Source organism: Rhinolophus sinicus, chromosome 17 (assembly GCF_057876585.1).
Source record: "Rhinolophus sinicus isolate RSI-liver-muscle chromosome 17, RSI-T2T, whole genome shotgun sequence".
Taxonomy (NCBI): domain Eukaryota; kingdom Metazoa; phylum Chordata; class Mammalia; order Chiroptera; family Rhinolophidae; genus Rhinolophus; species Rhinolophus sinicus.
In genome coordinates, this window is record NC_142517.1 from 62,538,474 (window position 1) to 62,565,818 (window position 27,345).

At 40.4% G+C, this 27,345-nt stretch overlaps 1 protein-coding gene and 2 pseudogenes across 19 annotated transcripts in view; 2 read left to right on the forward strand and 1 right to left on the reverse strand.

Annotated features, from left to right (window-relative positions):
- CD86 (CD86 molecule) overlaps positions 1-25,753 on the reverse strand; it is an 80,561-nt gene extending 54,808 nt beyond the window's left edge. For 7 of the 18 annotated variants that reach the window (XR_012495970.2, XM_019714047.3, XM_019714045.2 and 4 more), the window contains exon 1: positions 2,042-2,193. Coding sequence is in view for 16 of the 18 variants with exons in the window: in XM_019714047.3 (XP_019569606.1) it covers positions 2,042-2,058 (17 nt within the window). In the remaining 2 variants the exon portion in view is untranslated. Of the gene's footprint in view, positions 1-2,041; positions 2,194-25,596 lie in introns of those variants that run through there. The other 11 variants (XR_012495960.2, XM_019714041.3, XM_019714039.3 and 8 more) reach the window with 2 other exon arrangements.
- LOC141571195 (histone RNA hairpin-binding protein pseudogene) lies at positions 1,479-11,936 on the forward strand (annotated as a pseudogene). Its single transcript, XR_016019825.1, has 2 exons — positions 1,479-1,763; positions 9,779-11,936. The product of XR_016019825.1 is annotated as a histone RNA hairpin-binding protein pseudogene (transcript).
- On the forward strand, positions 19,331-19,964 carry LOC109435886 (large ribosomal subunit protein eL15 pseudogene; annotated as a pseudogene).
- Positions 25,754-27,345: the final 1,592 nt, after the last annotated feature.

A 27,345-nucleotide genomic window follows, 5' to 3' on the forward strand; every position in this document is an offset into this window, starting at 1 on the left:
AACCCCTTCCTGTTTTCTCAGAACTAGAATCATGGTCAAAGAGAGAAAGCCAATGTTTCAAGGGCACAATTTGAGGGGCGTCCCCCTCTCCCCATTTCAAGTACCAGCCCTACCCTGGGCTTGGAATTCCCAAATTACTCATTCCTTGGGTTAAGGTATTTTTGAAAGCCCCTGTAAAAATGCAAATGCTAGCTGGAAGGGAGAAATGGTTCTTGATTTTAGCCATTAAATGTTAAGTTCAAGTTAATTTATCTAAATAGGAAATGGAATTCAGAAAGGAAAGGAGGGAAAAGAAGAGGGAATGGGACCTTTCCCATCTTGACAGGGAGATAGGAAGCACTGAAGACATACTTTTCTTCCTCGACACATATTCCAAAGGGCATCTGTCTATTTCCCAAACCTCAGTCTGAGTATACGCTGATGTATAGTTCAGAAATAAGTTTCTATATTAGATTGGAGATGAGGATGAGGATAAGAGTCCAATAAAGGTTGTGTACCCAGCCTATGGCCCTATCCATCCTTCCTGCCTCCCAAACACTCTTATCTGCCAGATCACGAAAGGTGAATTGTCAGCACTTGCCTGGACTCTGGATACCCATCCAGCAACCTCCCCACCACCCTCCTTGCTTGTTTCAGATATGTTTTGCTCTAGTTCTGCCCCTTCACAGCTTCAACCTCCTGGCCCAGAGACCCCTAAACTCAACTCCCACCTCTGTATGATATTTGAAACATGGTATTTGAACCTTGATTTTTCTCCTAAAGAATCTGGTTTGGCTCACCTTTCCCCCTACATCACCCTACTCTGCCTTGCCTCATTTCCATAAAATCCAACCCTCACCTCCACCAGAAAGGGACATCGGACATCCAGGGATACCAGAGGAACCAAAAAATCAAGCTCAAAGACATCGTTATTAAACAGTGAGCACAATCACAAAGAACCATTTCCTTCCCTTCAAAGTATTGTCGCTATACAGACATTTTTAGTGTGACTATTTTCTCACTGGACTAGAGGCCTCAAGTGTATAGGGATCATGACTTTTATGCTCCCTGTTAAAAACCCAGTACCTGGGACATAGTAAGCACCCAACAAATATATTTAGAGCACACGCATGGACAGAGATTTATAACAGCTTCCATTACATACAGGACAGCTAATGCACATAGCATGAATGGTATCTGCAGCAGCAAACAGAAGACATAATAATAGAACTATGAACTTGTGCGCATAATTAAATAGACTCATTTTTAGTCCAGAGCCTTAGTCCCCAGATTGAGGTTGCATATCAGCAAAATAGGTCCCCTCCTTACTTATAACAATTTGAGAGGAGTGGGAAGTTCCCTTGGTCAAAAATTATTTTCACCTGTATCTCCAGAAGCTTAAATAACTATTAGTGGAGGCACTATTTTAAGCCTATTTGCAAATGCAAATATGTTCATGGTATACAGAACACAGTAAACTACCGCTTGGGCTCTTTTTTGACCTAAGCCTATTTCTTTCCAAATGAACTATTGGGATCTCTGGTGCCAAGAAGGGCCAATATTGGGGAAGAGGAAATGGGTAAAGGTTTCTGGACCGGAGAAGGGAAAAGCCAAAGAAGAAAGCAGAGGCCACTGCAGAGTCTGTGTGTTTTGCCCCCATCCTCTGGACCTCCCACTGGCACAAGAGGCTCAGGCAGGGCCAGTATCCTTGGATAGCTTCTCCTGGAGCAGAGCTACTTGGAGTCCCCAGCACTCTAAGGTCAAGAGAGGCTGTTGGTTGTTTGGTAAGTGGTGCCTTCTATTCCTGCCTGTCCTGTCCCTTAGCTCACGAAAAAAGCAGAGGAAGGGTTCTGGCTGGAAGAGACATGTTTTTGTAATGTCCTACCTCAAACGTAGGCAATCTGAGAAAGGAGCCTGATGGTCAAAGGTTTTAAGAATGTACCCCACACTCCTTCCTACCCACTCCCTTGCCGGCCGTCAGTGCCACCTCTGAACGTCTTCCCCCGATGCAGCTGTATCCCACACCACGCTCCCCAGGCATACAAGCTTCATAAGAACATACCTGTCACAAATGCCCATCCACCGCAGCTCCTAGAGACCAGAGATACAAGCCTCGTGGCATTCCCGAGAACACAGAAGGAAGGGATTAAGAATAAGTGAAGAGGACCCGCATTTCTCCTAACACTCCTTGCAGAGAGGAAAATAATGTTAGGGCTGAAGCCAGAACTCAGAAAGTTGCAGAAAGGGGAACTACTAGAAAAAAACAATACCACAGAGGGCTGGGCCCTGGTTCTAGATAAGATTGGCAGGTGGGCAATTCCACTGGTCACAATGACTGTGAATGCACTCTCAGAGAGTGATTGAATGTAAAGCCCTGAGGAAACCCCCCAAAGAGAGCCCCAGCCACAAACATTATACCTTCTGTAAGAGATGCACAGATCCAGGAGTGCAGCCTTTAGGGACCAGAGGGAAGGCCCATAGCTCAGTTCAACAAATGTTTTACTGGGCAGCCTCGTGCCAGACACTCTGTCTGGCTCAGCAGGGCTGCAAGACAGTCTCAACCAGACAGAACAGGGAGACCGAGTCATTCACTTGCCACCTTCCCCCCAAATCTTTCATTGAGTACCTCTCCACAGATCCTTCTAGAAGCCAATTAACATACACAGCTCCTATTTTCATATTATTCCAATCCAATCCTCAATGTCCTCATCTAGAATGTTTCTATTACCTTTGTCCACGGTTCCTGGAAGTGGGTGGTACTCTTGAGTCTGGGGACAAGTCAAAGCAGAAGTGAGAAAGGTGTGTGAATGCCGAGTGGACTTTTTCTAAGCCTAGTGCTTCAGCAGGGACAGGCTTTAATATATAATCCTGTCCCCAAATGCATGGCTTCTTTTTCTGACCTGATCAAGCCCTGCAAAGCCCTCTGATCAGTGTGGGGGACAGTATGTGCCTCTGAGTCTGTAGCACTTGAGTTCAGGAGATAGGTAGTGCCAAGCATGCCTACCCTGCTCTTTTTCAGGCTAGATGCCCTGCAGGGCTGGAGAAATTAAAAATGACAAAGTGAAAGCTGTTGTTGTTTGCACTGAGCAGGTTCACTGAAACAAGGGCAAGTGGTGCCTAGGAAGTAGTCCAGCTTTGGAACTGGCGGTCCAACGCCAAATCTTGAGTTGATCACCGGACCCTGGGCAAGTTACTGAGCATCTCTCAGTCTCAGTCTTCTCATCTATGAAATGTAATAGCTTTCTGGCTGCATCGTTGTAAAAAAACAAATGAGATTTTGCATGTAAATCACCTGGTACCGAGCACGCTATGCGGCTCATCTTCATTATTATTTTCCTACCTTCTTTTTGGACTTTCCAATTCTCAATTTGACCTTTCCACAAAGATCTCCCTTCTATCACTGGAAAAGTAATGATCATTCTTCCTAAAACAGGGCTGTAAACCCCATCACCTTCCACCCAGGGCCCCTCAAACCCATAGGGCTTCTAGGTGGGGCCTGCACCCTGACTCACAGGGTCATCACTTCCCCTCAAACTTCATCCTTTATTCAAATAGGCCCCACCTGAGGTTTTCCTCTGGACTTCACAATCATATCGGTGTTTTTTTTTTTTTGAAAGGGTCTATTTGGTTTCCTTATTGTAACATGTGAAATTACCCACCCATCAGAGTACAGGAGAATTAATTCACGTTCAACTTAGTTTTCAAGTTTCCTTGTACTCAGCAGTCAAAATATACGAGAAAGCTAGGTTAAATTGGAAAGTCCTGCTATCAAAATATTTGGAATAGTATTTCTCAAACTTCAGTCACTCTAGCTGTTAGTACCACTTCATATCCATGTAAAATGTGTACTATTCTTTATACAATGTTTTTCTCTTACCTTTATGTAAGTAAACTTGTTTTAAAAGGAATCTTTATGTTAGTAATATTTTTTTAAAAAACAGTATAATTTTCCACAAATAAAGGATGAGTAAAATTAACACATAACACTGGGCTTTGGAATCACACAGACCTGCCTTCAAACTCCACTAGTTAATGCCTGTGTGTTCTTAAGGAAGTCACTTAACTTCTCTGAGCCTTAGTTTCCACATAGAAATAACATTAAATATCTCATAAGCTTCGTGGGAGGATTAAATAGAATGACATATACGTAGTGCCTAGCACAGATTCTGGCATATAGTAGGTTCTTTAAAAAAAAAAAAAAAAGTTGTTTTATTGTTTTCTCTTTTCCATATCCCTTCTCCCTTTCAGTTTCTTCTTAAAGAAGCCTCCCCCAATGCTGTGAGCCAGGCAGCAGAAATCAAGGATGACATGGTGTCACGGAATTCTCTTCCTCTGTGACTTAGAGTTGCAAAGTTGTTTAAGGGACCTGAGAAGTCATTGTGGTCTCTCACTCAAACGAGGACCCCTTTGATGTCATCTCAATGGATAGCCAACCTTTGTTTTCTCACTTCTGTTGGAAAACCCACTATCTGATAAGAGAGTTATAAGAGAAAGGTCTTCTTTGTAATAATCCCAAATCTCCCACCCCTCACTCCCCAGCCCCATGAATACCATCTGTCCTGTTTTCTGGAACTACCAGAATATGTATTATTTTACCCCTTTATATAAAACCCTCCAAATAGTTGAATGCAGATGCTATAAATGTCCTTCGTAGTCTCTTTGCTCAGCTAAATATAATCACTATTCTCAAATGTTCCTCATATGATATGGTCTCTAGACCTCATCAACTTGGTGGCTTGCCCACTGCCACGCACCTCCCTGAGCCTGTCAGCATAATTTTTCGCAGAGAGGGCTCGCAGAATGGAACTGGCAATGACAAGCTCACTTGCATGAATGAGTCAGAAATCAAATTAACCTGTAAACAGTTGCACTGGGAGCTGACCATAACTGGTTTTGTTTCTTTTTTTCACACGTCAAGTCAGATCACTAAACCCTAACCCCATACTGTTTCTGTGTCAGTGTTTGGGGCCAATCAAAATTACTCTGAATCTCATATATATCATCCATTGTATTAGTCATCCCTCCAAGCCTTGTGCCACTTGAAAATCTGATAAGGAGGCATTTACTGGATCATCAGAGCCAAGAACAGAGAGAGTGGTCAAACTGTGATCAACAGTAGCAAATGCTGAGAGGAGGCAGAATAGAATCAAGGTCGGTTCCTTGTGTTTAGCAAGGAGGAAGTTGCTGGGAACCAGAAAGCTGCTGTCTGTGTGGGGCGGCTTCCTCCAGTGCCTCACGCCCGGATGTTCTCAGGTCTGAGGAAGCCAAGGCTCTAAGGAAAAGCAGCAGGAGGGGAGTGGCTATAGATGGTAGCTGGGTGGGGGAAACAGATATCTTCCAGATGTCCTTGCTCAACGTTGCCCAGGAGAGATTCCCCTGGGACCACCCAGGAGTAGTTAGGATCGACTCTGGGAGGCAAAACTAGAAAACTGTAGGCATTTGGAAACATCTAAACACTTAGCTGAATTTTTCCACTCCAGCCATGTATTTGTTGCTATCTATAAATGGCTTCCTGTGGCCAGTGGTCGGTCGAGAGGCAGTCTAAAAGTATTCCAGGTGCTGGTGGTGGTCTCCGTACAGGATAAAATAGTTTCCACAAATAATTGTAGCAGCATTATTTATTGAAAGGTTAATTAGTGTTTGTTTTTTGAGCTTTCTTGACACAAGGATTTTTGTAGGGGAGAAAGCAGAAGAAAGCTAAAGTCAAAGGTACTTCTGTGAAAGCCTGTGGAAGAGACAATACAAGTGCCTTAAAAAATCAGAGAAAAGAGTACTTTTGAGAGGCAAGATAAGAGAAGGGCAGAGGTGTGTGGGTCCTGTGAGCAGTGGAACCCACACACCCCTTCTCAGTGCTCCCCAGGGGATAACAACTTCAGGGGTGAAAGCTCATGCCTAGCGAGGAGGTGTCCTGGGCTCAGGGGACCCAGCCTCAGTAGATCATCTCACTCCCCACTATGGCGTGGGGCAGAGAGCTGCCAGACTTCACAGACTCGATGGGCTAGATAGTGAGGGTGCCAATGGCTACCAGGACAGACTTGGGACTTGAGGCCCTTCCACCACTTTCTAGGCACCAGGTGGAAAAGCTTCCTAATTTCTGACTGGGCTGCAGGAGGGGAAAGGCTCTCCTATACGATGAAGATAGAGTCTCCCGTCCAAATGGCCGAACGGAGGCTCAGAGGTGGATTAGGCTAAAGGTAACAAAAAAGTGATAATCTCTTACATACTTGGATTCATGGGCAGAAATTCATACCTTATGCTTAGTATAATCCAGGCCAGGGGCCCTTGGGTTGGACTGTAAACACAGTTCCCAAATTATTCTTAATTTGGAAGCGCTACAACTCAGGTTTGGTTCCTGTTTTCATTCCCAGCCCTGCTGCACAACCTCTAATAACGCAGGATAGTCAATCACAGCTTCCAGGACCCGACTCATCCCCTTTAATGAAACTCTGCGGGGTCCACAGACAGGGTTCCTTAACACAACCCGAGAGAGGGCATAAAATATTTGCTATGGAATTTTTCTTGTACTGCTACTGTAAAATTGTATTTTTAGAACCCTTTCTCCTTAAAACCTAAATATACTAACTGCTAAGAGAATGAAAAGACAATCCACAGACTGGAAGAAAATATTTGCAATAACACATCTCTGATAAAGGAGCAGCATCCAAAATGTACAAAGAATTCTTAAAACTCAAAGATAAAAAAACAAACAACTAATTTAAAAATGGGCAAAAGATCTGATCATACACCTCACAACAGATGACACATTAGTATATGATAAGATGCTCAGTATCATATGTCATTAGGGAATCGCTGATTAAAACAACAATGAGCTACTACTATACAAACATTAGAATGGCAAAAATACAAAAAACTGACCATACCAAATGCTGACGAAGACGTGGAACAAGAAGAACTCTCATTCACTGCTGGTGCTTATAGCAGTAAAAAAAATGATATGATATAGGCACTTTGGAACACATTCTGGCAGTTTCTCACCAAACTTAACATAAGCCAACCATACGATCCAGCAATCATGCTCCTAGGTATTTATGCAAATGAGTTGAAAACCTATGTCTACACAGATGCCTGCATGTAAATATTTATAGCAACTTAATTCATAATTGCCAAAAACTGGAAGCAATTAACATACGCTTCAATAGGTGAGTGTATAAACAAACTATGGTGCATTCATACAATGGAACATAATGCAACGATAAAAAGAAATGAACTATAAAGCCACGAAAAGACATGGAGGAACTTTAAAAGCACTGTGTTTAATGAGAGAAGCCAGCCTGAAAAGTTTACACGCTGTGCGATCCCAACTAGATGACATTCTGAAAAAGGCAAAACCATGGAGACCATAAAAAGATTAGTGGTTGCCAGGGGACGTGAGGGGAGATGAACAGGTGGAACACAGGGAATCTTTAGGGCAAACTATTCTCTATGATACTGTAATGGTGCATATGTTGTTATAAATTTGTCAAAATCCACAAAACTGTAGAACAGAAAGGGAAACGTCACGTAAAATATAAATGTTACTTAATAATGTACCAATATTGGTTCATTAATTGTAACAAGCATACCACATTAACGCAAGATGATAATAACAGGGGTAACTGCATGTAGAAGGGGATATATGGGAATTCTCTGTACTATTTGCTTAATTTTTCTGTAAATCTAAAACTGTTCTAAAAATAAAATCCATTAATTAAAAGAAAAACTACACACACTAACCACATGCACTGATTCCTGGTAAAGTAACTAAATTAATGATGTGACATTTTAGAGGGGTTCTAGACTAGTAGGTAAGAAAATTAGCATCAATCTCACAGTCCAAAGTTTCACTTCTCCATGTTACACGCTTTTAATCAAATGCCATACATATAATATGAAAAAATCTCCACTTTTGTATTTCTGCCCTCTATTTTGACACTTTCTGCAGCTTTCTGGTACAGAACCATAGATTTTTATGTCAATTCCTTAGGTGAATTAAAGAAAAAGCCCCATTGTTTTCTAAGAGCCAGATCAATAAAAAATAGCTTTCAGTTCCATGTTTCTGGAGGAACATTCTTAGAAATGTAGTAAGTTTCTTTTTTCTTTGAGGGGGAGATACAGTCTTGACGTACACTTAAAAGCAAATTTTGTACAGTTAAGCATTACAGTCAGTTGAGTCTTTTTCTTTGAGCCCAAATTTTTCAGCCTCAGTATTTATATCCTACAAGTGAGTCACCGAGATAGGAAGAGACCCTCACTCTTCCAACCTGTAGCACAGGCTCCCCTCTTGTCCTAGGCTGGCTTGTTCAATCTCCCTAACTGCCCTGGGGTACCTTCTTTTACTCACTTTCTCATGATGCAAATTCACGCTTATCATTCATGCATGCTAAAGAAGAGGCAATATGTAGTTTTTCTTAACTTGTATTCAATCAACTCCTGAACAGGGAAACTAGGACCCAGTGACACGCCTTTGCCTCGATGTCCTCTAAGGAAAAGTCTGAAAGGCAAGGGACACCAACGGTTATTTGTAAGTTTCTATCAAGTGAATGCAAAAGATTCTTGTCTGATCTTTCTCTCAAAATCATTTGCTTGGACTGAAGATTGAAGATTACAGTAACACGTATTAGAAGGAGGTTAAGGAAAAAATTGTCTAGAGGGTAAGCTTCACGATGTATGTCTTTCAGAAAAAGGAATACTGATGTAGAGGGGATGGTTGTAGCCTTTAGATGAGCTGGGGTATGAGCAAGTGGGCAAGATGAGGAAGGTGGGGGTAGGTAGAGCTCAGGCTAGGGACCCCCCTCGCAAGTGAGGAGCCAGGCTTCCCATACCCAGGGCCTGAGAGGGGTCGTGGTCTGGTGGAGACATGGCAGACTGGGGTGAGGGTGTGCTGCAGCACCCCCAGAATCAGGAGTTTCTGGGAAGTGTGATAACCAGAGTATGGTGGGCAGAGACACTTCATTGTTTCTTCCTGTAGAACAAGGTCTATTACTGGAGGACAGGCTCCAGGAGACAACAGGGAACTGGACCACAGGTCAAGAAACAAGGCTAAGCCAGGAAAGGACTACAGCTTGCAGAACTGAAAGACTCACAATTCACACCATGGACACTGGAGACCAGGATTATAGCAGCAAGACCACATTCAGAGCAGCCCTCCCACCTTGCCTGCCTGCCTGCCTGGGAACAAACATCTCATGAACGGGGCTGCAGGGGTGGTGCCAGCACATCCATGGGAACTGGTAGTACCTACAGACTCTAGTCACACACACACACACACACACACACACACACACACACACACACGCACACACATTTTTATGCTTGACCTTTGTTCCAATCCATCTTTGTATCTCAGTATTATTTCCCATTTTCCCAATAATACTTTAACATCCACAGATGTCATTACACCGTTTGGAATTTCTACTTTTTAATTTGCTTTCATTCATTCAACAAATACGTGACCAGCCCCGATTGTGGGCCTGGGCTGGTCCTGGGAGCCAAGATGAGCAAAAACAGAGGGCCCTCACCCTCCCAGAGCCTGCAGGTGAGTGTAAGAGACCTACACCAATCGAGTAATGTCAAGGTACTTGCCACCAAGTGATTTTCAACATAAACATCAGCTAAGCATGACGTCCTAATGATTAAATACCATCTTAAGAGCATGAGGTAGATTCTAACTAGGTCATGTAGGCCATAATTAAGAAAAAATTCCCACTCCCGCAACAGTATGTCAGCGCCACCAGAGGGAACGCGTGGGCTGCCATAACCTGCCGCCCGCAAACCGCCCCTCCCCGTCCCCGCCCCGCAGGTACCGGAGCCTCAGTGACCGAGACGCCAGCCCATGCAGCACCGGCGGGATGGAAGCAGGGGCCAAAGCGCAGAGCTGACCGCAGGCACAGGACGGTGGACAGCTGAGAACGCCACGAAGCCAGCAGGCGACCACAGACCCAACAGCTTTACCACCCGAGGCCCAAAGCCTCATTCTAGGTGTACAGAGTGGGGAAGTGCAGTTGAAGAAGATGAAATGAGGGCCAGCACTAACAAAGAAACAGCAAAATATAAAAAGGAAACTCCTCATAAATGACTTTGGAAGAGAGAGAAAATCATCATCGGGAAGTTCTGATTTGAGGGCGTCTACTTCGGCAGTGCCTATCGTCTTGGAGACAGAGGAGTGTCCTGATGAAAAGACAGAAGAAAATCAACTATGGAAAGAACACCATCGCCTGTGATCCTTGCATTAAAGAAGTCCCAAGACACCTTCGACAACCTATCATTCATCCCAAGGCCCCCAACAAATTCAAGGAGTATAGTGGACCATTGTGGGACCAGCAGCTCAAACTCTGCGAGGTGGCTCTGCATTTCTGGCATCCTCCACTTGCAGAAGGATATGATTTTCAAGACATACATCCTGTAGACCTTAGAGAAATGGAGACCGAATCCACGGAAAGCAGCCCTGAGTCGCAGACCAGCTCTCAGGGTAACTTTGATATGTTATCCTGACACACTCACCAAAGTCAGAAATGTGAATTGCCAAGTGGAGGACAAGTTTGACTTGGAAGCTTATTTAACTGAACCCTTGAAAGACTTCTGGGCCATGAGCTAACTGGTGCCATGTGGAGGCCACTTAGAGCACATGACCTCTACCTGGCTAGGTGGAGAGCCAGCCATGCATGCCTTATACATTTGTGCTGTGTGGTTTCTGTTAATAGTTTATTATCTCATGGTGAATTGTTCTTGCCTTATTTTCTTAAGAAACAATTTTATGTACAGTGAGTGTATTTTGCATGTTTCAAATCGTAAACAGAACTAAATCCAATGAAAATTGAACTTGAAACAATCTTGCAACAAACGTAATTGCTTAACCTCCACCGTCCTCCAAGTTAACCCAACAAGCACACGTTAACTTGTTTCCACAGGTGTTTGCAATTTGTTCCACAAGATGCCGCTTGTTTGGTGGCTAGTTTGGGTTTAACCTTGTGTTGACAGGGCCAAACTAGCATCAGCTTTCTTTACTGGTATCTGACTAAATATTCTTAAAAGGCGATATCTTGAATATCTTTATGGAAACTTAATTTTTGGCCTTTTGTCAATATGCCAAGGTGGCTTTTCCCCTCACACAGAGCACTGAATAATCAAAGATATTAAACTGAGCGGTTAAATTAATAGATTTTATATAAGTTATACAGTCTTAATTTGATACTTGTAAATAGTACTAGGTGGGCTTTCTACCAATAATACTATTCCAAGAGTTAAGGCAGCAGAGGGATTAGAAAGAATATTTTTTTTATAATCAATTTACCATGTAAAATTGCTAGAAATGATAATGTACACAGATTTTCTGTTCAAATAGTCAATTGTAAACTTCTTGTTAAGACTGTTATGTTTCTATTGCTTTTGCATGGAATGACATTGCAAAAATAAAAAGTAAAGAACCTTAAAACAAAACAAAAATTCCTCAGGCCCTCCATCTCAGGAATAGGGATATCGGTTCTCCTTCACTTCATACTTTAAATCAGGGGTGTCCAAACTGCGGCCCGCGGGTCAATTGCGGCCCGCAATCCATTTTTAATTGGCCTGCAGCAAATTCCAAAAATATATTTAGTTTACTTAAATAAACCAGGTAAGGCAATACGTACTTCACCTAGAGTGAGTGGCCCGGCTGTTTGTGTATTTTACCGTATATGGCCCTTGGTGAAAAACGTTGAAAAAAGTTTGGACACCCCTGCTTTAAATGGTCATGGTGTCTGCATGACCATCAGTCATGGATGGCACAATAGAGAAAACTCACTCAAGGGAAGGGTAAACTAAGTGATCCTTAATTTTTATTTAATAATTCTATACTCTAGCTATTCCACAAGGCTTACAATACAATCTTACAATCTCAGGATTTCCTGATAGTTTACACAAGAGCTATCCTATTAGTTAACAAATAACAAACCGTGTAAAACATTTCCAAGATAAGTGAAATACATACTGCAGCAAGTTTAAAAATTGATACCAAATTCAGGATTCAACAAAGTATCTGATTTGCAATTTTTTCCTGTTAACTGGGAACATTAAACTCAAATTCAGAAGACAGTGATCTCTGAATTTAAGTGACTCATTTGCTTAAGGGTATGCACTTACGCATTCTGAGAAACTGTCATTCTTTCACAAAGCCTCTGACATTTGCCGTTTCCTTTATAACCTCAGAAGAAATAAAACGAGGTAATATTCTAATTGTAGAAGTTGCTTGAAGAGTTAAGTCCATATTTTTTCCTATGTGTGTAAAGGATGGACTATAATACATAACAAAACTAACACATTTTAAGAAATGGCAGCGTATTTCAAATTTAGGAAGGCCTGAAGATCTGTGAAAGCACCTTTTTATGCAAACTATTTATTTAAGAGGGTAAATAAAATATGCACTACAACATAAAATAAAATAGGTTGGGGCATACAGAACACAGCCAATATGACTAAGCTTGTTGAAAAAAAAACCACTGGATTTTTTGAAGCTTCCATTTCACAACAGGGTGGAGGGTGGGGTCATTGCACACCCAAAGGCTCACTTCCCTGTGGCATCTTAGCAACCAAAAGCAATGCACATAAGACTTCTGAGAAGCCTTAAAATATGCATTTATCAACCTTGATTTGCAATTTTCAAGTTGGTGGTGCAGAACCACAGAGGTGTAATTTTTATAGCGCTCTTTGCACATTTTTATCTGTAAGATTCCAAAGGTCCAACCCCAGAGGAGTTTTGAAAGAAATTTTCCAGTAAAACAAGATGTGCTTTTCCTACTCTTCCATGATGTACGGAATGGATAGCCTCTGTTGAAAAGGGCCTTAAAAAGCTTTCCTCAAATCTGGTTTAAGATCGAAAATAATCACACGTAAGCCTTGCACTTGGCTACACTTTTAATGTGAGGAGTTGGAATGTTTAAGGACAGCACTAGTAAACCCATTCAATTTTTGTGTTTCATGGATTGGAGACAAAATATTGCATTTGTCATCATCTCACTTGAGTTGCATTTTCACTGTGCATGCCTTATTTGCATACAAACAAAAGAGATTATTTTTAAAAGAGGTTTTCTTTGTTTTTGTTTTGGTCCTTTGGGGGTGACTGTGGCGAGAAGGGACCAAGCCATTTTCATAACTTGGATTTCACACACTGTGTTGATGTCACCCTTCACTTTCTCTTCCTCGCCACCCACTTCCAATTCATCAGCGGCCAGTTTTGGGGTCTTTGTCACCTCTTGTCTAGACTATTTGCAATAGGCTCCTGTCTGGTTTCCTGTCATTATCCTTTACCCTGCTACTGTCTTTCATCAAAAACAATCTGATTACAAAACATTCTTGCTTTAAAGACTTGCTCTCTGTTCCTCATGGGCTGTGGTCACTCTTCTTAGCAAGACACACAAGGCCCTTCACAGCCTGAATCCAATTTTTTATCTTCTGCTTTTATTAATTAAGTCATGTAACTTACCCTCTAGCATACTTGAACTGTTCACTATTTCCTGATCCTCCCAGAACTTTTAGACTTTATGCCTTCTCTGAGTTAGCGCAAACTGTTCCTTCTGCCTGGAATCTCATTTCTGCCTTCTCTGTCTGTAAAACCCTACTCTTCCTTTTAGATCCAGGTCACTCCACAGTTCACAGTTGAAACCTTCCCTGCCATCATTCCCTCCTCTTTTCACCATATCTATATCTTTCTCCCTCCCAAATCACATAGTTTATTCTTCCATTATAATAGTTTCCTAACTGTGTTAAAATTTCACTGCTCTTATAGCTGTCTGGTCCTGAGTTCCACAAAGGCAGGAAACATGTTGCATTCCCCTTTACATGCCCCTTTGCATCCCTGGTACAGTAACAGGTCTAGTAAGTGTTAGTAAAATTAATATCTGTTAGCTGATTGCTTATAAGCTAAGTATACTGCTAAGTACTCCAAATGCATTACTTCACTGAATCTATCAATAAACACAGAAACTTTTATAGATGAGAAAACTAAGTTTCAGAGAGGTTAGGCCACTTACCCAGGAACACACGGCTGGTGACCTCAAGGTTTTAGCAGGATATAAATTGAAACTGTTTTAATTTCTATCCAAGAATGTTATATGATTATCCTTGGAATGTCAGATAGATGTCAGCATACTTTTTTGGTGTGGTTTGAGACTTTTTGAGTAAGTCTCTCCACTCTGCCCCTTATTGATTATGTGACCTTGAGCATGAGACCTGACAATTACGTTTGTGAACTTGCCACCGCGCGTTTACTTTGGCAACACTATACAAACAGCTCGGTAAGGTTTCATAATCTTGGTATATCAGTGTCTCACAGCTGTGTTTGTGTTGACATGAGGTGATGTCTTGCTGAGTGGCCTTCATTATTGCTGTTGCATGTTTTGTGTGCTGTCGCGAGAATGTCTGAGTTTGAATTAGAGCAATGAACAAACATTAAATTTCTTGTTAAACTTGGCAAGAGTGGAAGTGAAATCAGGGACATGTTAGTCCAAGTTTATGAGGATAATGCCATGAAGCAAATGGCAGTGTAGAAATAGATTAAACTTTTTTCTGAGGTGAGAGAATGTGTCACTGATAAAGAGAGGTCAGGGCAGCCAGTAATGAGCAAAAATTTGCCAAATTGTGCGTCAAAATCATCAGCTGACTGAGAGAAGCATAGCAGACCAAGTAAACATCGATAGAGAAACAGTTAGGAAAATCTTAACTGAAAATCTTGGCACGAGAAAGGTGCGTGCAAAAATGGTTCCAAAGGAGCTCTTGCATCACAACAATGCACCAGCTCACACGGCACTGTCTGTGAGGGAGTTTTTAGCCAGTAAACAAATAACTGTGTTGGAACACCCTCCCTACTCACCTGATCTGGCCCCCAATAACTTCTTTCTTTACCCAAAGGTAAAAGAAATATTAAAAGGAAGACATTTTGATGACATTCAGGACATCAAGGTAATACGATGAGAGCTCTGAAGGCCATTCCATAAAATGAGCTCCAAAATTGCTTTGAAGGGTGGACTAGGTGCTGGTATTGTTGCATAGCCTCCCAAGGGGAGTACTTCAAAGGTAACCATAGTGATATTCAGCACTGAGGTATGTAGCACTTTTTCTAGGATGAGTTCGCGAACTAAATTGTCAGACAACGTAAGTTTCTAAACCTCTCTAAATCTCAATTTCCTCACTTTATTTTTCAGTGGGGAAAATAATACCTAGCTCACATGGTCACTGTAAGGATTCAGAGGCAACTATAAGGATTCTAGCGCCATCCTTGCTCATCACAGCAATCACTTACTCCTTCCTACTCTGAGACATGTACTTCATATAGCTCCATTCACTCACCTAATCCTTACCCTGTGAAAATTTGAAACTATTAAACCTTCTAACAGAGGAAGAAACCAAGGCTTAGAGAAGTAAGTAACCTGTTCAAAGTTCCTTTAATCTAAGGAAATGTTTTTCCTAAGGCCCCCCAGAACTGAATGGGACCCTCAGATCAATACCTAAGTAGTATGTAAAGGGATCACTCTGCCTATATTTGTGAAAATACACTGAGAGGCATTAAAGAAACCAGGTTTAGGTTTTTCGTTTTCATTCTTACTAACTTTTTTTTTTTTTTTTCCAGGCAACCATAAATACTTAGTAAGCCAGAAAATTCTCTTGGAAATAGAACCGTGGGTGAATCACTGAATGGTCACATTAACGTTTTTACTCTCTACGGTCTAAATTCTCCCTCAAATTTCTATCTTTTCCATTGAGCCCTCAGACAAGTCCCTGCCACCTCCAGTCTACTTCCTTCCAATCCTCAGGCAAAGATCTTGGGACCATTTCCAACCCAACTAGGTGGGAACAAGATCAACGACCTCTGCGTTAGGATCTGGCATCCTCAGAAAGTGTCTTTCTGGGTCCGTACTTTCAAACACCCTTAGCTTCTGCACTCCCAGATCTCACCTGCCTTGTTCCATTTGGTTATTCTTTCCTGCATGCTAATGCTTCACTTTCTAGACCAAGGCTTTTAACTAGCTTGAGTGCCTAAAGGCTCCTGGCAGGAAATTAAATGAGCAAAGTAGGCCACGTGGGAAAGGAAGAACTTCTATACCCCATTGGAAATCGAGCAGCCTCTGCCAGGTTCACCAGTCATTACCATATGGGAATGTGGGCCCAGTGTTACCAGGTATTCTGATTTCCCTGAGGAGCTGGAAATCCAAATTTATGTGGCTTCTCCAGGTTTTTAAAGTATTGGAAAATAATTATAATTATTTTTAATTTGTAAAGACTACTGTCTGTTAATATACTATTTTTGGTCTACCAGCCTTTAGTTTTCAACCTCTGCCCCAGACCAATGGCTCCTTCACTCTTACCTTTATCACTTGGTTGCCAGAGCTTGTTTAGACTCTGACCCAAAACAGCTCTCTCCAAGTTCAAATCTTTCCATGTATAAATCTTTCTGCTGCTAAGAGTAATCTCATCCTCCCCTGATCTCCCATAATATATAATATGCTTGTTTAGAGCTTTGATCTGGAATCAAACTGGGGTCTGGAATCCTGGCTCTGTTACCTGGCTCAAGTTACTTACCATCTCTAAGATTCAGTTTGCACCCGTGGAAAATGGGAACTAATAATAGTAGCTACCTCCTGGAGTTGTGAGGATTAAATGAAATAATACGTGATGCAATATGGTATACATTTTGCCTGCCATGTGGTAAGACATATTAGCTATGGTGAAACCTCCTCTCTTAATAGCTTCTAAATAGGAGCTCTATCTGACTCATCTTCATTTTTTCAACATTAAATAAAATTTTATTGAATAAGTTAATAAACAAATATTCCCAGACCCCCTCCCTTCTAGCTCTGATTCACTACAGCCTAGAATATAATATATTCCTAAAGCACTCCATCCACAATTATCTCCTTTCCTCTGAACCTCTATGGCACTAACACAAGTCAGAAGTAAAAACTGGTGGCCTGGGCCAACCCCATCCATCCAGGTATTGAGGCATGCCATATGTAAAAACCAGATTTCACCTATAAGTCTACTTTTCTGAATTCTCTTGAAAAATCAGAGTAGGTTGTGCTGAATCACCCTCCTGCATACAGGACAACAGAGTGGTAACCAGCAGCATCACTTGAAATAGGGTTTGTCTGCAGCTTCCATGCTTCATGCATCACACGGGTATAATAAACCACAGGCCTGCATCACTCACTTCTGTTATCTGAGGGTCTCCGTAGGTATTTCATGTTTGCCACTCCTGACTTAGAGTCTATACCTCACCACTAGATTACTTTTTAACTCAATTTCATCCTGCTTAGCCAAGCAATGTAAATTCACTGTAGATTTAGCAATTTCAGTCAAAGAAAAAACCCTATTTCTGTAATCCCACCATCTAGAGGTAACCACTATGACTGTTTTGACATATTTGCTCACTATCTTGTTTCTATGCATTATTTTCTTTCTAATTTCATAAACTTATGTTTTCTTCTGTCAGTAAAATGTCATTATCAACTTCATTTTTAATATACTTAACCATTCACCTAATGTCAAAAATTTAGGTTCTTCAAATGAGAAACAAAAACTCATAGACACAGACAATAGTTTAGTGGTTACCAGAGGGTAAGGGGGGCGGGGGGTGGTAGATGAGGGTAAAGGGGATCAAATATATGGTGATAGAAGGAGAACTGACTCTGGGTGGTGAACATACAATGGGATTTATAGATGATGTAATACAGAGTTGTACACCTGAAATCTATGTAACTGTACTAACAATTGTCACCCCAATAAACTTTAATTAAAAAAAAAATTTAGGTTCTTATTTTTCATTATATTAAATAATATTGTAATAAACATTTTTGTGCTCATATCTGTTTCTATCTCTCTTGTTATTTAATTTCTAGATCCATAAAGTAAAATTATTAGAGCAAGAGAAATAAGCATTTTTTATAATAAAGAAAAATGGTAGTTTATACATCTTCCAGAATTAGAAGTGTAAATTTGAATACGTTACCCATGATGACTAATGAGTAAAAAAGTCTTTATAAATTAAAAGCAGACATAGCAGACATAAAATATTTGAAGCCCAGAAGGCTACCAAGGAGTTTCCACAGACAGCTTTATGAAGACACTCGTATGATTAACAATCATAGGACGGGATTTTATTTTAATGTTTTTGGCATCCTACCCTTACATAAAATAGATTGTAAATAGCTTTCCTTTTCACATTCATTGAAACTGCCCTTCTCTTATTTGCAATTAGGAGGTCTACCACAGATTCTTATAGGTAGGAATCTATTTGCTAGAAATGAATCAGAAAAGGAAGAGCTAAAGAAAATTAAGACTTAATTCAAAATATAGGAAATAATAGATTTTAAAGAAAAGAATGTGAAGCTTAAAATATTTTATTTCCACAAGACTTTACATCCATTATAAATTTTTATAACCCTCATGGCATTGGTAAGTACTAGTAGCCACATTTTACAGATGGGGCACTAACATTCAGGGAACTTGGAGAGCTTCCCCAAGGTGATAATAAACATAGAACTATTTATCAATATAAAACTACTAATAAATATAGAACTACTTATCAGTGAATTATTTGAAACCAGCCTGACTGACTCAACACTCTGGCACTTACCCAAGGCACAGTACTGTCAATAGACAAATGGAAAACAGATACCTTTGTGTTCCTGGAACCTCACACACTTCACTGTTATAAAAGAAATCATCACATTTGATATATTTATCACTAAACTGAGCCTCTTGAGGAAAGCAATCATGTTTACTCATCTTTGTCTATCTCTACTGGGTGGCACAGTGCCTGGGAAAAAAATGCTGAATGAACTGAAAAAATTACTACGGTAGAACATGGAGAAATAGGCAGTGGCCAGAATAGGTATTTGCTTGTACAGATGCTTCTCAGCTTACAACGGGGTTATGTTCTCATTCTAGTCATTCTGAGGGGTTTGTAGTGATATCTCACTATGGTTTTTATTTTAATTCCTATAATGGTGAATGACATTGAACATCTTTCCCTGTGCTTACTTATCTGTATATCCCCTTCGGGGAAATGTCTTTTTATATCTTTTGCTTATTTTCTAATTGGATTGTTTGTTTGTTTACTGTTTAATTTGAGAAATGAAAATATCTAATTGTTGTTTCTTTAGCATCTAGTGAGAATGAATATATTTTGACATTTATATTTATTTGTTAAATCACTTAATTATTAATTGCATTAGATTGCTTTTGTCATTTTATAATTGTTGGTTTTTATTGCTAATTAGACTATAAAAACTACATGTTGCTATTTCTTCTGCATTCTTCACAGTGCCTTAATAGTATCAGGTTCTTCCCTTTCCATCTGGCCACAGCCATCAGGTAAGCCAAGATGGGCGCTTAGAGGTACATCCAGGAGCTATGGAGGAAGAAGCAGTCGATGTAATAATGTGCTTTCTTCTCAGGATGTGCTACTGGCCATACCACCAGCTCTCTATGCTCTCCAGCCCCACCCAGCAGATAAAGCACCCAGGCTGGGATACAAGGCCACACAAGTTTGTCATATATCAGATTCGTGTGCATCATGGTGGCCGCAAACGCCCAGTTCCTAAGGGTGTGACCTATGGCAAGTCTGTCCATCAGGATGTTAACCAGCTGAAGTTTGCTCAAAGCCTTCAATCTCTTGCCAAGGAGAGAACTGGATGCCACCGTGGGGCTCTGAGAGTCCTGAATTCTTACTGGGTTGGTGAAGATTTCATGTACAAATTCTTTGAGGTTATCCTCATTGATCCAAACCATAAAGCTAGCCTGACACCCAGTGGATCACACACACAGGGAGATGCGATGGCGAACATCTGCAGGCCGCAAGAGCCAGTTGCCTTGGCAAGGGCCACAAGTACCACCACACTATTAGTGGTTCTCGCTGTGCGGCTTGGAGAAGGCGCAACACTCTCCAGCTCCACCGTTACTGCTAATACGAGTAATGTTGGTAGAATTCTTACCTAATAAACAATTAAGGACAGTCATGTCTGCTTGAAAGTGTTCTTTATTTGTCTATTAAAACTAGTCGTCTGCAGATTGTTTCATGAATGCACGTCAAATTATGAAAGTTAAAGTGCAATAATGCTTGAAGACTATAAGTGATGGTATATTGTGTTTCTCATAAGGTAAACACTGTTATCTTTGCTTTAACTTATTAGGGAGTTTATATGTCAGTGTTTAAAATGCTGTTTGGCTTAATAGGTGGAAAATAAATTCTGTGAAAGAGGAGTATAGAACTAGGCATGTAAATTTGTTGGTGCATGTGATAAAACCTACAGCTTTATTGGGGTAGTTCAACGCTCTGCTGGTTTACTCTCAAGGGGCTATTATTTAGAGTTTGAAAAGGGCATTTTAAGTTGAATTTTGCTTGGAAATGTGAAGGATATCCTAATCCATTCTGAGGATCATACACAGAAAAATGAAAGTTCACTAGGCGGCCCACATTTTTAGATTTAACCTAATATTCTATTTACATAGCTGCTGCTTCTGAAAGGAGAAAAGTTTAAAAGAATGCCACCATTAGGGAACCTGAACAATCCTATTGCAAGAGGGTTCTCTTACAAATGAAACAAATCCTGGTTAACCTAAACAAAATCCACAATACTACTACTGAGGTTGACAAAAGGTGAGGCTCCTGATTCAATCCCATTACTCCACGGAATCTGCAGAATACTGAAAGACTCAGTTAAATGATTTCCAGGAAACATGTAGCATACTCATAAAACCTCTTGAGACCCAAATTCCTTTCCAGTCAAAAATCTTAAACCATCTATTTGTGTGTAAAGGTTGTTCAACTAAAGGAATAAATGCTTATTAAACTAAACAAACAAACAAAAACTATTAGGTTCTTGATAAAGATTGATTGTTTGGTTGGTTGAAAATAGTTCTAAGAGGAAAGTGACAATTTAGGTTTATCTTTCGGGTATTTATTTACTTCAGGTTTTACTCCGTGGTTAATTTTTGGCTGACGTTGACAAATTGGTCTACTTAACAACGTGTTCCTTATTTTTATTAGGTCTTTTATTACATCTTTTAGTCAAATCTGATTAATTTGAACCCTTAATATAGAACTGTGACATTTGGGTTGTTTGACCAATAATACCCCTGAGACTATGAAAGAAAAATTTAGGCTCATTTTGATTTCAAAGCTTTCTAAGAAAATGCTTTAATACTTCTCCATTCATCTCTGAGAAGCCTTGAATCACTACGTTCTTATGGTTTAACAAAAGAGAATGGATCTGTGTCAGTACCAAAACCCAGCATGTAAAATGATGCTGTAAAAAAATATTTTTTTCCTGAAATCCTTCCTAAACCAGTTTTGGGTAGAATAAGAAGTATTGACTTTTCTCTCCTGTGTTTAGCTAGTATTAAGTTAGAGGAGACTCTACGTCTGGTTCCTTGTGGCTCTTTATAGACAGTAGAGGTAAGTTTGGTTCAGTGACGAGGTCCCCTTTCATCACCAAACATTTTGCAGTGGGGATCTATCTGCTGTCTCCATGTTCTCAGCTCCCTGAGATCTTACTCCTTCTATTTCACTGGGAGTTTTCTGCAAAGGTCATCAAAGGCTTCTGGACTGACATTTTCAGTCATTCTCCTAGTTCACCTTTCTGCAGAATTTAACACTGTGACTACCCTGTGTGTTGCGTGTTTCTGCGTCCAAATTTCCTCTTCTGTATAAGCACACCAGTCATCTTGGATTAGGGGCCACCCTAATGATCTCATTTTAATCTGATTATCTCCAAAACACAATCACATCCTGAGGTACTAGGGGTTACAACTTCAACATATGAATTTTTAGGGGACACAATTTAACCCTTAACACTTAGTCCCTAGAATCCCTTTTTCTGTCATATCTCATGTGCTCAATGTAAATATGGTTTGTCTTTCCATGGACATGTCCTCATCTTTCTTGCATCTCTCTCCTCCCTTGGTTTCTATGGCATCACTTTCTCCTGCTTTGCTCCAATCTCTAGTCCCGCTTTGGTGTCTATTTTGGACTCTTCATCCTCATCTACCTCTTTAAATGTCAAAGTTTTACAGGTTCCATCCTTGGCTACTTCTCACTCCACCATCCCCTCTCCCTAGTGATCTCGCCCACAAGAAGAATTTCCACTATCTGCTGTACTTATGCTAAAGACTCTTAGGGCCTACTCCAGCTCATACTTCTTTCTTGAGCTTTGCACTTGTGTATCCACTTATCTACTTACATGTCACCATCCAGCTGCTCCACATGATCCCAAATTCAGCATGTTAAAAAAATGACCTCAACTTCTGTCCTTTCTTTGCCCCTGGCCCAAACCCAATCCACTGCCTATACTCCCCATTTTGCAAAGGATGCCACTGTGTGCTTAGATCTCTCCTTCCAAGCTCCACATCTGTCAAAACCCAAATCCTGTCAATTTTAGAGCTTAAAAATCTTCCAAATGCATCCTCTCCTCTCTGATTCCACCACTAATTGCCCAGTTTCGTGTCCTCAACACCTCTTCTTGGATTGTTACAATAGTTTTCTAAATGATCTCCTTGTCACCCCAAATCAGTTCTGCACTCTGCTACCAGAGGAATGTTTTAAAGCAAAGCTTATCATTATCTTTGTTTGTTTATGACTCTTTAAACTTAGGCTGTGACTTTAGGATAATCATGATTGGATGCCTGGGGCTCCTGGTCCTGATCCCTCCCAGTTCCCACCTTATCCTCTTTTATCACTACCCATCAGGCATCTTCTCACAGCTAGAGTTGCAATTCCCCCAGGCACAGTATTTGTCTATTTATTCACCCAGAACTTGAGGCTTTAAACCATGTTGACCCCCCATGAAGCCTAGAGCTGATAGTCTCTAAAAGCCTCAGCAGTGTCTCTGAGGCATCTCTTCCCTTCTGCACTAGCTCTTTGTTCCTGGCTTTATCTCTACGCCTAACCTGGCTCTCGGCTTCCTTAGCCTTCCTCCTCCTCTCCAGCATTTGGTTTTCCACTGTGATCAGTCATTCCCTGGAAGTGGCTGGCCTTGGCCTTGGGCTCTGCCTGTTTCAGGTCAGCTCCCTTTGGAGCCCAGCCTGGGGTTGTCCTGACAGGCTCAGAGAGTATTGAACACATCTGTTCAAAGAAAGCCTTGAATTTTAGTCCTAGCATGCCCATCAAGTAGTTGTGTAATCTTGGACAAACTACTTTCCCTCTATTTCTTCTAAAAACAACTACTGGTAATTACTGAGTACTTATCAGAGCAAGGTTCTAAGCACTTTACATGGATTGTCTCATGAAAATCTCACGACCACCTTATGACAAGCCACAATTATCCTGATTATACAGACAACTAAGAATTATAGTTGTTAAACAATGTGTCCAAGGTCATGCAACTGGAAAGTGAGAGAAGCTGGGATTCAAACTTCAGCACTCAGGTTCCAACGTGAGGCCACTCAACCACTACATTGTTCTTGCTCCCACTCTAGAGCCATCACATCTTAAAATACGGAAATGAGTGCTCCAAGCTCCTCCACATACAACATTTTATGAAAACAAGCCTTTTAGGAGTGAGTATATTTTGAAGAGGAGTAAAGAGACAGAAAGTTAAAGACAAAGGGCCAAAGCTCTAACAATGGAATTTTACAAATTACAAGTTATTTGGTTTCTTTTTCTTAAATATCTAATTTTATTCTCCTGTCTATAGATGTAATCCAAGTTTAAAAACACAAAGTAGACAATAGAAATAATCTGTATTTCTGACTAATATTGTACATAGACAGGTATCATATATAAAAGTAGTAGCACTGTATATTCTGCTTTGTTTTTTCTTAAGCCAAACACCGTAAGAACTGTTCTTCTATAATAGAACTTTTAATAATTGCATGGTATTCCATTATGGATGTTCCCTAATTAACCAATTACCTATATTTAGACATTTAAGTTGTTCCTAAGGTTTTTCCTATTAGAAACAATGGCAAGAAAAACATCCATGTCACTAAAACTATACAAACATATATGATTATGTCCTTACAATAGATTCCTAAAAGTTGAACTGCTTGGCTACAAGGCATATACATTTTAAGGGCTTTTAATATGTATCACCAGATTATTGTCTTGAAAGATTATATTGGCATCAGCTGGTAATGAGGGTATACATGTTCCCCCTTCCTTAGAAACAGACAAGATTTTTGCTTGATTGCTTCATTTTAAACAAAATATTTGTCACTTTGATTAAAGAAAAATGATATTTCACCGTTTTAATTTGCATTTCTTTTATTTCAGATAAAACTAAACATTATTTAGTTTTATATTTTAAAATTTGGTCATTTATATTTTAAAATTTCCGGCTCATGATCAATTTTCAGGCACTACGCAACAAAGAGAATCTTAACAAGAACAATATAGACAGATGCCTGTGGTTCTATAGATATCTGCAGGCAGTATTAACATAATTAAGGGGTACCTCCTCTATGGTCCCACAAAAATTACAAATTCTGAAAAAATTTTCTTATACATGTGTAACATTTCAAAATTCCACTGGAGGGAAAAGAATCTTTACTTGGAAATTAAATTCTAATCTTCTGAAATGAAAACAGCTAAGCTGTTTCCCAAACTAGGAAGCACAAGGTAAATTAGGGTAACTTAGATTTTCAAAGAGCAATAATAAATGATGACTGACCTCAGCTGCCACCATCTAAGAGAAGAATGGGTGTGACCCCTGCCAGTAAGTCACTGCCATGGAGGCCTGCTAGGGCATGGAGAAACCTTGTGGCGTAGAGCAAAGCAGCAAGAAAGATTTCAGCTCCACTCCTTACGAGCAGTGTGAACCTTAGCTAGTTATTTAGCCTCTTTAAGCCACAGTTATCTCATTCATAGAACACAATGATAATAGTATCTGCCTGCGGGTCATTGCAAAGATTAAAATTCAGTGAAACAACACTAGTAAAGTACACAGCACACGCAGCACATTTACTACCAGGAGGTAACTGAATTACTCTATATCTTTCCACTACCTCACTCTGCTCAGAATCTCCCATGGCCTGTTTGTGACTCATCATCTGGGTTCTGCATTTTCTTCTTAAACTCCTTGTTCCTCTTCCTTTTCCTTGGCTTGTCTTCTACCTTCTCTATCTCATTATCCCATCCCCAGGCCAAACTGACCTTGGTATACACAAAATTTACTCACTATCATTTGCCCTACTTATGCAGACATTTCAAAATTTCATGATTCTTAAAATCAACAACTGCAACATTGAAATATTTGAAACAAATTTACAAAATCAAAATTAATCACTTTATAAAAACCAACAACCAATATAGTTTTTGGCAGCTCAATATTTCTCACCTTTGAGTGGCAGTCAAATGTTTTTGATACTAATTTTTTTAAAAGCTTCTCTGTCTTGGAGCTTTGGAATCAACAGAGTGGGTGCTCCAAGAAGGGAAGAATGGCTTTGGGACTTCAGTTAACACTTCATAGCATAGACCCCTCTTTCTCCCGATGTTTCTACTTTTGGCTTCGGCATAAATATGTTCTTAATACATATTAGCACTCTTGGGCAGGAAGGACAGAAATGAGAGCAGTACCGTCAACCTCAGCCTGCCGCTGAGGTAACTTAACTCAAATTTGAATTTCAAAGGATAATAAGAATGATATCACTCACCATCGGAAATCCATCTTGGCTGCGTCTGCTGTTGGCTAACGTCTGGGAATGACCCTGCTTGTCTGTCTGTCTATCTGTATTAATCCGAGTTAAAGTGGAAGGAGGGGCAATACGTTCCTCGCCTGTGAAAGCCTTCCTCCACAATGACTGTATACCCTGTAACTTTCTTTACTAAAGGCTGTTCCTCTTTTGTCTTTTGTCATTTTGCTGACACTTGTAGAAGAAATTTAACCCATTCCTTGCATTTGAATTCTTTGACTTAGGTTTAAATATATTTTTAAATGTTAATTCAGTGGCTTAAGTTCCAGACACACCATTAAGATGAGGTGGGGTAAAAGTACCCCCTCGAGAAATTCCCTCTGAAAATCTAGAAAATATGATCATTAAAAAGAAGGGGGTGGGAATCTCTGTCTCTATAAAATAGAATAAAAGAGCATTCTACAGATTTTGGTAAGATAATAAAAAGTGTGATTTATTACGGATGTGGATTGGGAGTGAAAAACCAACAAACAATACAATTTTTGGCAGCTCAATAATTCTCACCTTTGAGTGGCAGTCAAATGTCTTTGATAACAATTTTTTTAAAAGCTTCTCTGTCTTGGAGCTTTGGAATCAACAGAGAGTGGGTGCTCCAAGAAGGGAAGAATGGCTTTGGGACTTCAGTTAACACTTCATAGCACAGACCACTCTTTCTCCCTGTGTTTCTATTTTCGCTTCTGTGTAAATATGTCCTTAATACATGTTAGCATTCTTGGGCCTCCCCTGCTGATTTCCACCACCAAAATGGAGGAAGATTTCACTGAACTTTGGAGGAAAGCAGGATGTCCGTCTGCGAGAGCTGTACAACCAAGGAAGGCAAACAAAACTACTGCTTTTTTCATTTCATTACTACTATAGCCAAAGACTAAAGTGGTCAAAGAGAAGCTGCATGAAATAGATGCCCGAAAAAAGAAAAAAGCAGTATTCTAAAATTAAGAGATATACTTAAGAGAAAAGCATAAAGTTCATCAAGCAGAAACTATTATCAGAAGAAAAGAAATTTCTGCATATGAACTAAAAAGGACATTATTAAGGAACTCAAAAGGTTCAGATTGTCAAAAAAAATGACTTATGAAAATGAATTTTCAACCAGATAAATATTGTGAACATTTTAAATTCCAAAGAAAAGAAAGCAAAAAACAAATTTAAAAAGATGACTGCAGAGGGGCCGGCCCAGTGGCTCAGGTGGTTAGAGCTCCATACTCCTAACTCCGAAGGCTGCTGGTTAGATTCCCACATGGGGCAGTGGGCTCTCAACCACAAGGTTGCCGGTTCAATTCCTCGAGTCCCTCAAGGGATGGTGGGCAGCGTCCCCTGCAACTAAGATTGAACATGATACCTTGAGCTGAGCTGCCACTGAGCTCCCGTATGACTAAGTTGGTTGGAGCATGTCATCTCAACCACAAAGTTGCCGGTTTGGTTCGACTCCCGCAAGGGATGTGGGCTGTGCCCCCTGCAACTAGCAACGGCAACTGGACCTGGAGCTGAGCTGCACCCTCCACAACTAAGATTCAAAGGACAACAACTTGACTTGGAAAAAAAAAAAAGTCCTGGAAGTACACACTGTTCCCCAATAAAGTCCTGTTCCCCTTCCCCAATAAAATCTTTTTTAAAAAAAAGCTGACTGCAGAGAAAGATAAGCCAGTGTGGCCTCTTATTCAACTCTAAATGTCAGAAAACCACAGAATTATATCTACATAGTTTTGAGTA